The sequence below is a fragment of the Eleutherodactylus coqui genome, chromosome 9 (assembly GCF_035609145.1).
Source record: "Eleutherodactylus coqui strain aEleCoq1 chromosome 9, aEleCoq1.hap1, whole genome shotgun sequence".
NCBI classification, from domain to species: domain Eukaryota; kingdom Metazoa; phylum Chordata; class Amphibia; order Anura; family Eleutherodactylidae; genus Eleutherodactylus; species Eleutherodactylus coqui.
The window spans coordinates 169,292,838-169,310,426 of NC_089845.1; the positions used below are offsets into that span (position 1 = coordinate 169,292,838).

Genomic DNA, 17,589 nt, shown 5'->3' on the forward strand with positions numbered 1-17,589 from the left:
CAGCAGGGATCGGGGAGAAACACTGATCCCTACTAACTCCTTATGTGTCACAATCAATATAAAAAAAATAGGGAAGAAAAACCTTTTTTGCTCACTTTCCCCTCTTTGTTCAGCCCACATGTTTGGTATCATCGCATCCGTAATGACCCCTACAATAAATTGAAAAATGCTTTTTTTTTTGTTCACATCTCCTCCCAAAAATTACAATAAAAGTGATAAAAAAAAACATATACACCCCAAAATAATACCAAGGAAACCTGCAGTTCGTCACACAAAACAAAGTGCGCCCTCCCAGAGCGCCGGCGGGGGAAGAACAAGAATGTAGTATGACCCTGAATGCAGCGATCACAAAAGAAGATAAAGGGTTGTACTGTGTAAAAGTCAGCGATGTGTGTGCCGTTATACACGGGCGGCCCGACTGGACGACCTCACGATGACGTCATTCGCTTCTTCAAACCATAAACCGTCTCTTCGGGGGTCAATAAGGGGTCCAGGACCTCGTGGGGGATTACCTTATGGAAACGGAATACCGCTAGCACCCAGCAAGGTGGGGTGTAAGGCCGCCAGTTGGGGCACGCTTTACACGGGAGGAGCCTCCCCGAGAAGTGCGCGGCCGTCCGGCGGATAGTAATTATATACATTATGGGCCCACAAGGCTATATACCGCACACGGCATGTCAGGGAATGGAAGCGGGATAAGATTATGGAGAGGAGAGAAGTTCTCCTGTGCTAAAAAGACATCACAAACAAGTTGGCCCGACATCTTCCAGGGATCTGGATATCGCTAGTTAAGCTAATGGTGGGCTAACCATTGGGGGGGGGGGGTGTCCACTGGTCTGCTTCCTCCTCCAGACAGGTGGGCTAGTTCAGTGTTCATGGGCACTGTGGCCTGTGTGAAAGGGGAAGGGGCTGCAGGACCAGGTAAGACCTGGGTTGGAGCCTGCAGAGTCCTGTGTGCAGCAGCATGGCCCCACCGTCTGACTGCTTCCATAGAAGGCGGCTCCGTCAGCCGCGCAGTAGAAGTGCCTGGCAGGAAACCCCGCGTCTCGGCAACCTCTGGTGGTGACATGACCCGTGTAAGGGACTCCACAGCAGGCGCCACTGTGATTGCAGTGTTGGGTTCTGCTGTAGGTGCGGTCGCCATGTTCTGGACCACCTACCGGAGGTCTGGTGGGGAGCGGCCGATCCCCTAGACGGCTGGAGTCCCCGTTAGTCCCCCGGGCGGTGGTCAGAGCGTACTCTTGGTGTTCCCCATGGTGCTGGGATTGAGGCCTATGTTTGGGCGGAGATGTGTCCTCGTCCACCGGAGCCGGCCCACGCACCTCTCATTCATGCCGCATGATTAACGCTGTAAGAACCACTGGCTGAACTCGCGTCTTATGTCTGGTCGCTGTGCGAGGCCGGAGCGCCCATCATTTATGTCAGTCCACTTTCAGAATACATCATACATGTAGAGACAGATACATAACTTTTCGCTTTTCAGTGCACTTTGTCCGTCTGTCAACAAGTTTTTGTATTCCCTCATTTACGTCCCATGGATGGAGCAGAAGCTGACCCAGCGCCATCCACAGCGGGAGCTGGCAGGGAGTCACACCCAGCCTCCCCCTGCAACAGCGGGGTTCAGTGATGTCGGCGGCCGTTTGCCATGTAACCGCAGAGAGCGATGGGTTGCCATGGCAACAGAACACCAGACAATTGCTTCTGGGTCTGCTGTGGCCTGTGATCGCCATGCGAAGCTATAATGCATTGCAGTGCCAAAGTACTGCAGTATATTATCAGTGAGATCATGGCATCGCAGGTTCAAGTCCCCTACAGGGACATAAAACCTGTTAAACAAAAACAAAATTGTGCCATTTCCCCTCTTTGTTTCCCCTCCCAAAAATGCAATAAAAGTGATCAAAGAAGCCACATGTGCCCCAAGTAGTCAGACAAAGAACACGCCTGCACTGAACTCCGCCCACGGAGAAATAAAGTTTTGGGACTCTAAAATCAGTTTTTTAGAAAATGTGTATTTTTGCATTGCTACTTTCATTGTCAAAAAGTGTAAAAAACCTGAAAACACAATTTTGGTATTATCGTACCGACCCGCAGAAAAACAGATTGCGTCATTTATGCTGCATAGTTAGCGCCGTGGAAGGAAAAAAACACTGGCAGAATTAATGTTTGTTTTTTTTTATTCCTACCCTAAAAGAATATTAATGACGTTCTACAATACATTAAATGCACCCAAAAATGGTTCCAATGAAAACTACAGCGCTGCAGAAAACAACAAGTCCTCATCCGGCCGTGGTGGCCGAAAAATAAGAAAGTAATGGGCTTTTGAAGAGTGGAGATGAAAATCCACAAAAATTGTTCTCGTCACTGAAGGGCGGCAGATGCCACGGTGGGGGGGATGCTAGGTGGGTGATACCACGGTGGGGGGATGCTAAGTGGGTGATGCCACGGTGGGTGATGCTACGGTGGGAGGATGCGAGGTTGGTGATGCCACGGTGGGGGGATGCTAGGTGGATGAAGCCACGATGGGGCGATGCTAGGTGGGTGATGCCACGGTGAGGGATGCCACAGTTAGGGAATGCTAAGTGGGTGATGCCTCGGTGGTTGATGCTAAGGTGGGGGGTTCTAGGTGGGTAATGCCACGGTGGGGTGATAGGTTGATGAAGCCACCGTGGAGGATGCCACGGTTAGGGAATACTAAGTGGGTATGCCTCGGTGGTTGATGCTAAGGTGGGGGGATGCTAGGTCGTTCTCTAACTCGTTTACAACCTGCTGTTTGTCTTGCTGCAATCTTTGTGAATTTGGAAAGCTGATGACTGTGAGCCTAGAGGTGGCAGATAGGGGGCGACTCCTCGGGGGAACTTTACTGCAGATGCCACAGTTACAAGTCACGACTGTTTCCTTTGCTGGTGCTCCTCACAGCTTACTCTGGGGGCCACGTTCACATCTGCGTCGGAGCCACCAGCATCGGTCCGGCAGTGCCACAACGTGCTCTAGTACTGACGGCATGGGGATGACCAGGCAGACCCCATTAGTAAAAGGGGGCCGTTCAGCGCTGATGATTCCATTTTAAGGCGGATTCGTGTGGGCAGCGATTCTGTATTTTGTTGTCGCTGTGTGGCGCTGGCCCAAAAGGTCATATGAGGTAGGAAAACCACGGCTGCATCATTGCAGGAACAGCTCCACTCTTGTCCACAGGTAGTCACCATTACTGCAGGCCAGGGTGCTGAGCTGCAATACCACACGTGGCTCATGCACAAGAGTGGCGCTATTTCTTAAAGACTGTAGCGATGTTTCGCCCCATCGTCATTCGCCTGCGGCCGCGCCATTGTTGCTCCATCACTGCCGCTCTTTAGTCAACAGGAATTTGTATGTTCTTCCAAACTATAAAGTGACGTAACTCGCTAGCGCATTGCTTCTCCTCCGGGGTTCGCGCCTGTCTTCAGCCCGAGGAATGCTGATAATCAGATGCGTCTCGCAAGAATCCTGACTGTGAACTCCTAGATATAAAGACATACTGAGACCTGTGCCATACGTGCCCGGGCTGCAGTGACTTATCCATATGTACTGCCCTGCCTGCAGGGGGCAGTGACTCATCCATATGTACTGCCCTGCCTGCAGGGGGCAGTGACTCATCCATATGTACTGCCCGGCCTGCAGGGGGCAGTGACTCATCCATATGTACTGCCCGGCCTGCAGGGAGCAGTGACTCATCCATATGTACTGCCCTGTCTGCAGGGGGCAGTGACTCATCCATATGTACTGCCCTGCCTGCAGGGGGCAGTGATCTCATCCATATGTACTGCCCGGCCTGCAGGGGGCAGTGACTCATCCATATGTACTGCCCCGCCTGCAGGGGGCAGTGACTCATCCATATGTACTGCCCCGCCTGTAGGGGGCAGTGACTCATCCATATGTACTGCCCCGCCTGCAGGGGGCAGTGACTCATCCATATGTACTGCCCCGCCTGCAGGGGGCAGTGACTCATCCATATGTACTGCCCCGCCTGTAGGGGGCAGTGACTCATCCATATGTACTGCCCAGCCTGCAGGGGGCAGTGACTCATCCATTGTTGCCCTGCCTGCATGATACAAATGTGTTCAGCAGTTTTGTGCATACGCCCCTATGCAGTCGCACCTCTGCTGTGTTTTTAAATTGAAAATCTGCAAAAAAAAGTCACCTGTTCTAATTTCTGATTCATTTTTCTTTTATGTGAAACATCTAAAGGGTTAAACAAAATACTAACGACCACCTGTCTGTGAGTGACTATGTGAGTTACATGTGATGATGTCACCATCATGTGATCAGTCACCAGGGTTCTGTGCTCTGCCCCTGATCATATGGCGGTGATGTCATCACAGGTCCTCCATCACTGTGCAGTGAATGATGTCATTAGGGGCGGACTACATCCCCCACAAACCCCCACGGCCTCAGTTGCTATGGATACAGCAGTACTCAGTCTGGCAGTTGGTAGCTGGTTGTGAGACAGCTGGACCCCTGTGGGGAGGGGGTGTGGAGACTCCAATAAATGACACCTCACAAGTGTCCACATACATAGCTGGCAGTGCGTACTGACCAAAAACATTGCAGCATCGTCCTTTCCCGCTATCTTCACATCTCCTAAACGTGCTATCAGGTCATCTCCAGTGCTAATGCCGCCACCACCAGTCCAGCCTTCATCTAATTGTCACCTGTTGTCCAGTGTTGTAACAAACCGTCGCTGTCATGTGAACATGAGGGGTCAACGCCGCCGTGAAGCTAATGCAGCTCACATGACAGCGACAAGCCACGATGTCACCTCAGCCACCAGCTGGAGGTGTAAATCACATGCAGCTCATATGGAAAAGCAACCAGCCAACATGTCTCCTCCGCGAGCGGCTGAGGTTGGTAAATCTATTTTGACAACTCCAACCCTTTCACTATATTGTATTAGTAAGTGTCTCCACCAGACACCCTGGGACTAGTGAACTTCCTAAATGCCGCTGTGAATACTTTGAGGGGTGCAGTTCTACAGCGGGGGGATTCATGGGGGTTCTCGGATATACCGGCCCATAAAGTCCTTACAAGGATCAGCTTTGGTAATGTTCTAGTAAGTGTGAAGAATTAATGTAAACGTCATTACTGAGTGGGTCCGAAAATAAGGAACATAAAGGGCCTGCGGGGATGTGAGGAACGGCTCTAAGGGGGCTGACTCTGTCTGGGGCCGCGGGGGCTGACTCTGTCTGGGGCCGCGGGGGCCGACTCTGTCTGGGGCCGCGGGGGCCGACTCTGTCCGGGGCCGCGGGGGCCGACTCTGTCCGGGGCCGCGGGGGGCCGACTCTGTCCGGGGCCGCGGGGGCCGACTCTGTCCGGGGCCGCGGGGGCCGACTCTGTCCGGGGCCGCGGGGGCCGACTCTGTCCGGGGCCGCGGGGGCCGACTCTGTCCGGGGCCGCGGGGGCCGACTCTGTCCGGGGCCGCGGGGGCCGACTCTGTCCGGGGCCGCGGGGGCCGACTCTGTCCGGGGCCGCGGGGGCCGACTCTGTCTGGGGCCGTGGGGTCTGACTGTCTGGGGCCGTGGGGTCTGACTCTGTCTGGGGCCGTGGGGTCTGACTCTGTCTGGGGCCGTGGGGTCTGACTGTCTGGGGCCGTGGGGTCTGACTGTCTGGGGCCGTGGGGTCTGACTCTGTCTGGGGCCGTGGGGTCTGACTCTGTCTGGGGCCGTGGGGTCTGACTCTGTCTGGGGCCGTGGGGGGGGTCTGACTCTGTCTGGGGCCGTGGGGGGGGGTCTGACTCTGTCTGGGGCCGTGGGGGGGGTCTGACTCTGTCTGGGGCCGTGGGGGGGGTCTGACTCTGTCTGGGGCCGTGGGGGGGGTCTGACTCTGTCTGGGGCCGGGGGGGGGCTGACTCTGTCTGGGGCCGGGGGGGGGGCTGACTCTGTCTGGGGGCCGGGGGGGGGGCTGACTCTGTCTGGGGGCCGTGGGGGCTGACTCTGTCTGGGGGCCGTGGGGGCTGACTCTGTCTGGGGGCCGTGGGGGCTGACTCTGTCTGGGGGCCGACTCTGTCTGGGGGCCGTGGGGGCCGACACTGTCTGGGGGCCGACTCTGTCTGGGGGCCGACTCTGTCTGGGGGCCGTGGGGGCCGACTCTGTCTGGGGGCCGTGGGGGCCGACTCTGTCTGGGGGCCGTGGGGGCCGACTCTGTCTGGGGGCCGTGGGGGCCGACTCTGTCTGGGGGCCGTGGGGGCCGACTCTGTCTGGGGGCCGACTCTGTCTGGGGGCCGTGGGGGCCGACTCTGTCTGGGGGCCGTGGGGGCCGACTCTGTCTGGGGGCCGTGGGGGCCGACTCTGTCTGGGGGCCGTGGGGGCCGACTCTGTCTGGGGGCCGTGGGGGCCGACTCTGTCTGGGGGCCGTGGGGGCCGATTCTGTCTGGGGGCCTTGGGGGCCGATTCTGTCTGGGGGCCGTGGGGGCCGACTCTGTCTGGGGGCCGTGGGGGCCGACTCTGTCTGGGGGCCGTGGGGGCCGACTGGGGGCCGTGGGGGCCGACTCTGTCTGGGGCCGTGGGGTCCGACTCTGTCGGGGGCCGGGGGGGGGGCTGACTCTGTCTGGGGGCCGGGGGGGGGGGGCTGACTCTGTCTGGGGGCTGACTCTGTCTGGGGGCCGTGGGGGCTGACTGTCTGGGGGCCGTGGGGGCTGACTCTGTCTGGGGCCGTGGGGTCTGACTCTGTCTGGGGGCCGTGGGGTCTGACTCTGTCTGGGGGCCGTGGGGTCTGACTCTGTCTGGGGCCGTGGGGTCTGACTCTGTCTGGGGCCGTGGGGTCTGACTCTGTCTGGGGCCGTGGGGTCTGACTCTGTCTGGGGCCGTGGGGTCTGACTCTGTCTGGGGCCGTGGGGTCTGACTCTGTCTGGGGCCGTGGGGTCTGACTCTGTCTGGGGCCGTGGGGTCTGACTGTCTGGGGCCGTGGGGTCTGACTGTCTGGGGCCGTGGGGTCTGACTCTGTCTGGGGCCGTGGGGTCTGACTCTGTCTGGGGCCGTGGGGTCTGACTCTGTCTGGGGCCGTGGGGTCTGACTCTGTCTGGGGCCGTGGGGTCTGACTCTGTCTGGGGCCGTGGGGTCTGACTGTCTGGGGCCGTGGGGGGGGTCTGACTCTGTCTGGGGCCGTGGGGGGGGTCTGACTCTGTCTGGGGCCGTGGGGGGGGTCTGACTCTGTCTGGGGCCGTGGGGGGGGTCTGACTCTGTCTGGGGCCGGGGGGGGGGCTGACTCTGTCTGGGGGCCGGGGGGGGGGGCTGACTCTGTCTGGGGGCCGTGGGGGCTGACTCTGTCTGGGGGCCGTGGGGGCTGACTCTGTCTGGGGGCCGACTCTGTCTGGGGGCCGTGGGGGCCGACACTGTCTGGGGGCCGACTCTGTCTGGGGGCCGTGGGGGCCGACTCTGTCTGGGGGCCGTGGGGGCCGACTCTGTCTGGGGGCCGTGGGGGCCGACTCTGTCTGGGGGCCGTGGGGGCCGACTCTGTCTGGGGGCCGTGGGGGCCGACTCTGTCTGGGGGCCGACTCTGTCTGGGGGCCGTGGGGGCCGACTCTGTCTGGGGGCCGTGGGGGCCGACTCTGTCTGGGGGCCGTGGGGGCCGATTCTGTCTGGGGGCCGTGGGGGCCGACTCTGTCTGGGGGCCGTGGGGGCCGACTCTGTCTGGGGGCCGTGGGGGCCGACTCTGTCTGGGGGCCGTGGGGGCCGACTCTGTCTGGGGGCCGTGGGGGCCGACTGGGGGCCGTGGGGGCCGACTCTGTCTGGGGCCGTGGGGTCCGACTCTGTCTGGGGCCGTGGGGGCCGACTCTGTCGGGGGCCGGGGGGGGGGGGCTGACTCTGTCTGGGGGCCGGGGGGGGGGGCTGACTCTGTCTGGGGGCTGACTCTGTCTGGGGGCCGTGGGGGCTGACTGTCTGGGGGCCGTGGGGGCTGACTCTGTCTGGGGGCCGACTCTGTCTGGGGGCCGTGGGGGCCGACTCTGTCTGGGGGCCGTGGGGGCCGACTCTGTCTGGGGGCCGACTCTGTGTGGGGGCCGACTCTGTCTGGGGGCCGTGGGGGCCGACTCTGTCTGGGGGCCGACTCTGTCTGGGGGCCGTGGGGGCTGACTCTGTGCATTTTTACATATGGCTATACGCGCTAGAAAAATCGGATGAATGAAGAATAGCCGCGGTCAACTCATGATTATTAGCTGCGTATTTTCTGCCATTCACACGGGCGGCTGCTGCATATCGGCAAAGAATTACGCTGCAGCGCGGAAATCCCTCGATGGGCAGAAATCCTCGGACTGACTGCTAATGCTTACCGGAGGCAGCTGTCTCCGAGCGCCGGATGCCGTTAAACTCCCTCCCCCTCCCTTTTTTCAGCTCCCATAGGAGTCTATTGGAGCCCCCGGCGTATCTCGGACAGAGGTAGGGAAAGACCTATCTTTGGGCGCCGCGTATAAAACGACCGCCGAGGTTCTATTTTTTGCTGCTGTGATTTTCTTTTTTTTAACATGGCTAAAAATGTCTCATCTGAATGAAGACACGGCCGCCATTTTTGGATGCAGGTGCCTTAGCTGCGTTTACACGATCATGTGAATTAGACCTTACAGGGAGAAAAAGGTTGATAATTGCACATTTTTCCAAATTCTCAATAAATTTAGATTTTTTTTTTTTTAAATAAAAACAATTTATAGATAAAGTTCACGGCTAACATGAGGTACAGCGGGTCACGGGAAAACAACCTCAGAAGTGCATCAGTAAGTAAAAGCATTCAAAGCTTAGAAGTACATGAACAGACGGATGTCAGAGGGGATAAATAATTCTTTGTCCTTTAGGCCAAGTCCTTAAGGGGTTAAAGGGGTTGCCCAACTGTAAGCTATTGACTGCCTGGCCTCAGGATACGTCATCAATACTAGATTGGCGGTGGTCTGCTGCCCGCTGCAGTGGCCAGATTTGGTATTGCAGGCATTGAAATCAATGGGAACTTTGCCTGTAATATCATGCCTGGCCACTGCCGTGAGAACGGAGCTGTTCGCTTCCTGCAGAAATCAGCACAGTAGACGGCTGATTCACAGGGGTCCTCAGCGTATTGGACTCCTGCCAGTCTAGTATTAATGACTTGTCCTGAGCAGATAACCCCTTTAACCCTTTACTGACTGATTACTTTTCAGGGCGGTGACGATTCCTGCTGTTCCAGCAGCGCAGTCCTCCGGCGTTGGGTGGTTCCAATGACCTCTGGCATCTCCCGTGTCCTCAGTCCACCTTGCTGAAGGTCGCTTACTGTTGACTCTCTGCTAGGCGAATGGATTGCACAACGCAGCAGTGAGATGTTTTTATGACCGTGTTATTGGCGGGCGACCCTGCTGATTGCGGGCGCTGAGTCACCTCATAAACATGGTCGCCTCGCTGCGTAACGGAGGAGTAAATACAAATAAATGCAGGAAGTGTCCGCATGAAGCTGCAAGGGCGTTGCAAAACACAGATTTTTAAGAAACTTGGAAAACCCCTTTAATTCTGAGGCCGCGGATCACATTTCATTCACAAAAGCTGAGAGCGAAGTTCAGGAACCTCCTCAGGAGAACAGACGCCATCTGTAGGCCTTGTTGGGAGGCACGGGCGCACGCTGTCCTTGCATGGCTGACTTACCTGCAGTCTCGCTTCTGTCAGGTAGAGGGTGCTATAAAGCCTGATTCGGGCTGTACAGGTGAGCAACCAAACCTGAGGCATCCAGGCGCTGTAACATTGTAGCATAGTCTGTAAGGCTGAATGCAGACAATGTCCATCTAGTCCAGCCTGTCTATCCTCCTGTGTTGATCCAGAGGAAGGCAAAAAAAAACCCAAGAGCAGAAGCCAATTAGCCCTTTTGGGGAAAAAATTCCTTCCCGACCCCTAATGGCAATCAGACTGTTCCCTGGATCAACCCCTAATAGTTCCTACGTGCCTGTATACCCGGATTGACAATTAAACTAGGATTTATAACCTATAATATCCTTCCCCCCCAGAAAGACATCAAGTCCCCTTTAACCCTTTCCAATCCACTGTCTGCCGTCTAAAGACATTCTGATTGAAGGCTGTACAGCTCCGATGTCGGAAGACGTCCGGCAGGGTATTCTTACTGTAGATTACTGGCTGCTCTGTTGTCGGGGGCCTCCCCAGCATGTCCCATACCGCAGTACTGCCTCTAGCCAGCAGATGGCACCATTGTATAATGGCATAAAGAGAAAGCCCCCTAGGAAACCCTGAATCTAAAATTGGATTGCAAAGGGTTAAAGTCCCCTGTAGTGACAAGCGGATGCAGAAACATAGAGCTCTTCCAGGAGGCCCACGTGACGGTACAAGATGAGCTTCAGCGCCACGGCTTCTCACATCGCGCTGCAGTAACCATCAAGCTGTGCATTTTAGTGCTGTCCCGTAGACTGTTGTGGTCAGACGGGGTGTAAGTGTTTGGGGGTGTTGGACCCCCCATGTTTGTATTTGGTCTGGATTCTGCCGCAGTATTCACTCCATTGACTTGCTTTGGGGTCTTCAGACATCAGTTCCTCACGTGCAGCACATCCTGTTGTGGTCTGTATTTCGGCACATCTATGGGAGTGTCTGCTGTGTGGATCTGTGCAGGAGTTAAGGAGAAACTTGCATTTTATCAGTAGCAGCACATGCATAGAGGATTACAGAAAGTAGTCCTGGATGAGCTGCAGGCTAGCCACACCCACTCCGCTCTCCAGCCAATGATTGACCGTTGTCTTGTCTATTGGTGCGCATAGTGAGAGAGCTGCCAATCATTGGCTGGAGGGCAGGGTGGGTGTGGCTAGCTGCAGCTCATGAATATGCAGGACTCCTTCTGTGTCTGGGTGCTGCTAATAAAATAGAAATTTCTACTAAAGTCCTGCACAGATCCACACAGCAGGCATATCCGTGTGACCGGCGCTGCCGCGCTCCTACCCACCAGCGATATGTTTTCTTGCGGTGCAAGCGCGAATGAAAATGCATGATTATGGAACCGATGATTCTCAATGGTTTCATACTCACTTGCAAGGTTTTCACTGAAGCCTCGCAGCGCTAAGAAAAATCTGCACTATCGCCCATTGTTTGCAGTGGGGCCGGCGGCAGCCCTATTGGGAACATAGGGAGTGCATTGTCACAGCTATGGCAGGGGATTCCTTCATTCAGTAAATTCAATGAATGGCTGAGGACTGCCTGTGATTGGCTGAGCGCTGTGACCAATCACAGGCAGTGCTTAGCTGTCATTCAATGACGTGTTATCCATATATAGGTGTCTACTCTCAGTGTAATTCTGTCTGTACAGGGAGGGGAGGAAGTGAGCTGTGACTATTGGGAATGGTGGTCCTGTGTTATCGATATGTAGGTATCTCCTCTCCGTATAATCCTGTCTGTGCAGGGAGGGGAGGAGGTGAGCTGTGACTATTGTGAATGGTGGGTCCTGTGTTATCGATATGTAGGTATCTCCTCTCAGTGTAATCCTGTCTGTACAGGGAGGGGAGGAGGGGAGCTGTGACTATTGTGAATGGTGGATCCTGTGTTATCTATATATAGGTGTCTCCTCTCAGTGTAATCCTGTCTGTACAGGGAGGGGAGGAGGTGAGCTGTGACTATTGTAACTGGTGCTTGCAGTGAATGGAGGCGGGTGGGGAGAGGACTGTCCTCCAGCCGCCGCAGCCTGCTGCTGGCCGCTGCTTGCAGTGAATGGAGGCGGGTGGGGAGAGGACTGTCCTCCAGCCGCCGCGGCCTGCCGCTGGCCGCGCTGTCAGCGATGCTCGCTCCTGTGCAGTCGGGCATAGTTTACCCGGCGCTCATATGTAAAGGGCCCTTAGTGTTGCACTATTATTGGGATTCCTGGTCTGTATCAAGCATTAAAAAATAAGTCCCCAAAAGTTTTAAAATCTGTGTAACATAAGGCTGTGGTTCTCCAGGAGGCCGCCTTCTGGTGCCGCCTTCTGGTGCCGCCTTCTGATGCCACGTTTCTTTTGCTTCAGCCTGGCGGGTGCTCGAGTTAAAGCATACCTTTATTCCTACTTCACATTTGACGTTTCAGCCTCCGAGGTCTCAAGCGTCCGGGATAAAGACCTGTTTCCTGGCAGGGATCTGTGAATCCCGGATCCTGGTGGCTCCCCATGGAAGTCCCGCCGTGCGGTGTATTCGCGGGGCTGTTTCTTGTACTCTGTCACACATGAAGGTGTGTTACATCCCTAGTGAGATGCACGAAGCGATGTGCGCCACTTTATATCCCCTATCCAATGCATACTGATGAGTCTCCCTGCAGACCGGAGGACCGAACTGTATGTAAACCTGACGATGCTCGTCTGTCTTCACAGGTGACGCCGCAGCGGTGGCCGACATGGAGTCTGTCATGCTGGAATACGCCGCACTGAACAGAGATCTGACCCAGTATGTAAGAGCAGTGGAGGAAACCATGCGGAAGGTAATAACGGGAAAGGCGCTGCTTGCCTGCTGGTAAACGCTACGGCACAACCGTGACACGAATTATGGCGACATTTTCTGAGTTTATTCTTTTTATGATTTACGACACTAGCTGTGAATACAATAACATGTCAGAGACTCGCCACACTACACAAGTCCAGCCTTTACTGCTTGTCATGTAAGGCTCTGACTGGTGACTACAAGTACTTCTGTAGCCTCCGCACCACCATGGCAACAAGGGAAGAGTCTTCAGTGTATGAAGACCTCAGAGCAGCAGTCTGCACCCACCAGCTCAGAGATAGAGAACAGATCCTGCTCTGCTATGTGTGCACTGTATGGAGACATTATAGCAGCAGTCTACACCCACCAGCTCAGAGATAGAGAAGAGATCCTGCTCTCCTATGTGTACAGTGTATGAAGACCTCAGAGCAGCAGTCTGCACCCACCAGCTCAGAGATAGAGAAGAGATCCTGCTCTCCTATGTGTACAGTGTATGGAGACATCATAGCAGCAGTCTACACCCACCAGCTCAGAGATAGAGAAAAGATCCTGCTCCCCTATGTGTACAGTGTATGGAGACATCATAGCAGCAGTCTACACCCACCAGCTCAGAGATAGAGAAAAGATCCTGCTCCCCTATGTGTACAGTGTATGAAGACCTCAGAGCAGCAGTCTGCACCCACCAGCTCAGAGATAGAGAAGAGATCCTGCTCTCCTATGTGTACAGTGTATGAAGACCTCAGAGCAGCAGTCTGCACCCACCAGCTCAGAGATAGAGAAGAGATCCTGCTCTCCTATGTGTACAGTGTATGGAGACATCATAGCAGCAGTCTACACCCACCAGCTCAGAGATAGAGAAAAGATCCTGCTCCCCTATGTGTACAGTGTATGGAGACATCATAGCAGCAGTCTACACCCACCAGCTCAGAGATAGAGAAAAGATCCTGCTCCCCTATGTGTACAGTGTATGGAGACATCATAGCAGCAGTCTACACCCACCAGCTCAGAGATAGAGAAGAGATCCTGCCCTCCTATGTGTACGGTGTATGGAGACATCATAGCAGCAGTCTACACCCACCAGCTCAGAGGTAGAGAAGAGATCCTGCTCTCCTATGTGTACAGTGTATGGAGACATCATAGCAGCAGTCTACACCCACCAGCTCAGAGATAGAGAAGAGATCCTGCTCTCCTATGTATACAGTGTATGGAGACATCAGAGCAGCAGTATACACCCACCAGCTCAGAGATAGAGAAGAGATCCTACTCTCCTATGTGTACAGTGTATGGAGACATCATAGCAGCAGTCTACACCCACCAGCTCAGAGATGGAGAAGAGATCCTGCTCTCCTATGTGTACAGTGTATAGAGACATCATAGCAGCAGTCTACACCCACCAGCTCAGAGATAGAGAAGAGATCCTGCCCTCCTATGTGTACGGTGTATGGAGACATCATAGCAGCAGTCTACACCCACCAGCTCAGAGGTAGAGAAGAGATCCTGCTCTCCTATGTGTACAGTGTATGGAGACATCATAGCAGCAGTCTACACCCACCAGCTCAGAGATAGAGAAGAGATCCTGCTCTCCTATGTATACAGTGTATGGAGACATCAGAGCAGCAGTATACACCCACCAGCTCAGAGATGGAGAAGAGATCCTGCTCCCCTATGTGTACAGTGTATGGAGACATCAGAGCAGCAGTCTGCACCCACCAGCTCAGAGATAGAGAAGAGATCCTGCTCTCCCCTGTGTACAGTGTATGGAGGCATCAGACATCATAGCAGCAGTCTACACCCACCAGCTCAGAGATAGAGAAGAGATCCTGCTCTCTATGTGTACAGTGTATGGAGACATCATAGCAGCAGTCTACACCCACCAGCTCAGAGATAGAGAAGAGATCCTGCTCTCCTATGTATACAGTGTATGGAGACATCATAGCAGCAGTCTACACCCACCAGCTCAGAGATAGAGAAGAGATCCTGCTCTCCTATGTGTACAGTGTATGGAGACATCATAGCAGCAGTCTACACCCACCAGCTCAGAGATAGAGAAGAGATCCTACTCTCCTATGTGTACAGTGTATGGAGACATCATAGCAGCAGTCTACACCCACCAGCTCAGAGATGGAGAAGAGATCCTGCTCTCCTATGTGTACAGTGTATAGAGACATCATAGCAGCAGTCTACACCCACCAGCTCAGAGATAGAGAAGAGATCCTGCCCCCCTATGTGTACAGTGTATAGAGACATCATAGCAGCAGTCTACACCCACCAGCTCAGAGATGGAGAAGAGATCCTGCTCTCCTATGTGTACAGTGTATAGAGACATCATAGCATCAGTCTACACCCACCAGCTCAGAGATAGAGAAGAGATCCTGCTCTCCTATGTGTGCAGTGTATGGAGACATCATAGCAACAGTCTACACCCATCCAGCTCAGAGATAGAGAAGAGATCCTGCTCTCCTATGTGTACAGTGTATGGAGACATCATAGCAGCAGTCTACACCCATCCAGCTCAGAGATAGAGAAGAGATCCTGCTCTCCTATGTGTACAGTATATGGAGACATCATAGCAGCAGTCTACACCCAGCAGCTCAGAGATAGAGAAGAGATCCTGCTCTCCTATGTGTACAGTGTATGGAGTCATCATAGCAGCAGTCTACACCCAGCAGCTCAGAGATAGAGATGAGATCCTGCTCCCCTATGTGTACAGTATATGGAGACATCATAACAGCAGTCTACACCCAGCAGCTCAGAGATAGAGAAGAGATCCTGCTCTCCTATGTGTACTATATATGGAGACATCATAGCAGCAGTCTACACCCACCAGCTCAGAGATAGAGAAGAGATCCTGCTCTCCTATGTGTACAGTGTATGGAGACATCATAGCAGCAGTCTACACCCAGCAGCTCAGAGATAGAGAAGAGATCCTGCTCTCCTATGTGTACAGTGTATGGAGTCATCATAGCAGCAGTCTACACCCAGCAGCTCAGAGATAGAGATGAGATCCTGCACTCCTATGTGTACAGTGTATGGAGACATCATAGCAGCAGTCTACACCCACCAGCTCAGAGATAGAGAAGAGATCCTGCTCTCCTATGTGTACAGTGTATGGAGTCATCATAGCAGCAGTCTACACCCAGCAGCTCAGAGATAGAGATGAGATCCTGCTCTCCTATGTGTACAGTGTATGGAGACATCATAGCAGCAGTCTACACCCAGCAGCTCAGAGATAGAGAAGAGATCCTGCTCTCCTATGTGTACAGTGTATGGAGACATCATAGCAGCAGTCTACACCCAGCAGCTCAGAGATAGAGATGAGATCCTGCTCTCCTATGTGTGCAGTGTATGGAGACATCATAGCAGCAGTCTACACCCAGCAGCTCAGAGATAGAGAAGAGATCCTGCTCTCCTATGTGTACAGTGTATGGAGTCATCATAGCAGCAGTCTACACCCAGCAGCTCAGAGATAGAGATGAGATCCTGCACTCCTATGTGTACAGTGTATGGAGACATCATAGCAGCAGTATACACCCACCAGCTCAGAGATAGAGAAGAGATCCTGCTCTCCTATGTGTACAGTGTATGGAGATATCAGAGCAGCAGTCTACACCCACCAGCTCAGAGATAGAGAAGAGATCCTGCTCTCCTATGTGTACAGTGTATGAAGACATCATAGCAGCAGTATACACCCAGCAGCTCAGGGTAAACAGAATTAGAAATGGAGCCTGCAGAGGTGAAAGCTGGTGATCCATAAGTCATACAATAATCGGATCTAGTGGTGCCCCTCATGTCCACACGGCAGCTTATTCTGAAAGTGTGAATACTCTTTCTCACGAAGACCGGTTTCACTTGGCCAAGAATCGTGAGACGCACAGATCTTGCAGGAATACGCACCCCGTTCCGTTGGATGTGTCCATGCACATGCCGTGATTTTGCTACCCGCATAGCACCGTGAAGCAGAAAACAAATTGCGTTAAGTCCTGTCTTTGGGCGTGCCCTCGCATCGCCATTCTTTTCTATGTGGCCGTCACAGCATGGCATTGTGTTATAGGTGCAGGCCAGTACGATGCGAGATTTCCTCATTAAAAACAATGGGAAACCCTCTGCGATCCTCCGCCGCGACTGTCAGCCGGGACGAGTTCTGATACAAAAATGCCTTTCATCCGTGGGGAAACCACATGCTGGCGAGCGCGCTCCGGCCGTGTGAATTCGGCCTAACTCTCTGAAGCCAGCATGGATGCCATCAGAGAGCAGAAGCTGTTCTTTACCAAGATCTGTCTGGTTAGCGATGCCAGCTTTCTCAGACGCCTTCCACTTCCCTCCTACTTTAGATCGTCAGCTCTTCTGCTGTCTGACAATGGCCGTCATTGTTCTCTCTTGTGTAATGCTGCAGCACGGTACACGGATGATACCGTGCTCCGCCCTCCGCTCCTCATTTCTAAGAAATGCCCTGTGCGTCCGCCGGCGATGTTGTCAGCAAACATGCAGATGTGTCGTAAGCCTCAGCGCCGCTTGAAGGAATCCGGTCCGTCCGGATATCTCTGATGCCTTCTGTCATGCAGGTCGCCGCGGCATTCGGAGGATTGCTTCACTCCCTCCATGTGGGAGCGCGGCGCTCCGGGGCCCCTCCGAAGGACCACTTGTTGGGGGCTTGGAGACACAGTTTTTTTTTTTTTTTACATTTTCACTATTGTTTCTGCACATTTACATATAAAGAGGTCAAACAAATGAGAGTATTCACTACGTTAACCCCTTCCCGCCCTCTGACACACTTGGAGCAGAGCTGTGAGAGAACAGTCGCCCCTGTAAATACACCCATTTGTCATACAGCCTTAATACCAAACTAGGCCACGTTCTTAAAGGGTTAATGGAAACCTCTTGCAAAATCCTAGAAACTTCTCTTGTGCTTCATTACTGGGGTCTCCATTAGTGCAGATGATGCCGGGGGTCCTGGTTACTGGCCGGTCTGTGCTATATCTGTCTTGGCCCCGGTACGGGGGAGGGCAGCTGGCTGTCGTGATTAAAGGGATGGAAGAAGGACCACGGCCGGATGTAGTGGATGCCTGACTAGCCCTGTGACTACTAAGAGGCCCTCCTGTGCACCATGTAAGCGGGCATCGCGGTCAGACGGCTGGTATCTGTGTCGCCTCCGACGATGTCCCACTATGGTGTCCGC

At 54.3% G+C, this 17,589-nt stretch overlaps 1 protein-coding gene across 1 annotated transcript in view; it reads left to right on the forward strand.

Annotated features, from left to right (window-relative positions):
* NSMCE2 (NSE2 (MMS21) homolog, SMC5-SMC6 complex SUMO ligase) overlaps positions 1 to 17,589 on the forward strand; it is a 197,078-nt gene that overhangs the window by 56,888 nt on the left and 122,601 nt on the right. Inside the window, exon 3 of the mRNA XM_066578786.1 lies at positions 12,308 to 12,414. Coding sequence (XP_066434883.1) covers positions 12,308 to 12,414 — 107 coding nt within the window. The remainder of the gene's footprint in view (positions 1 to 12,307; positions 12,415 to 17,589) is intronic.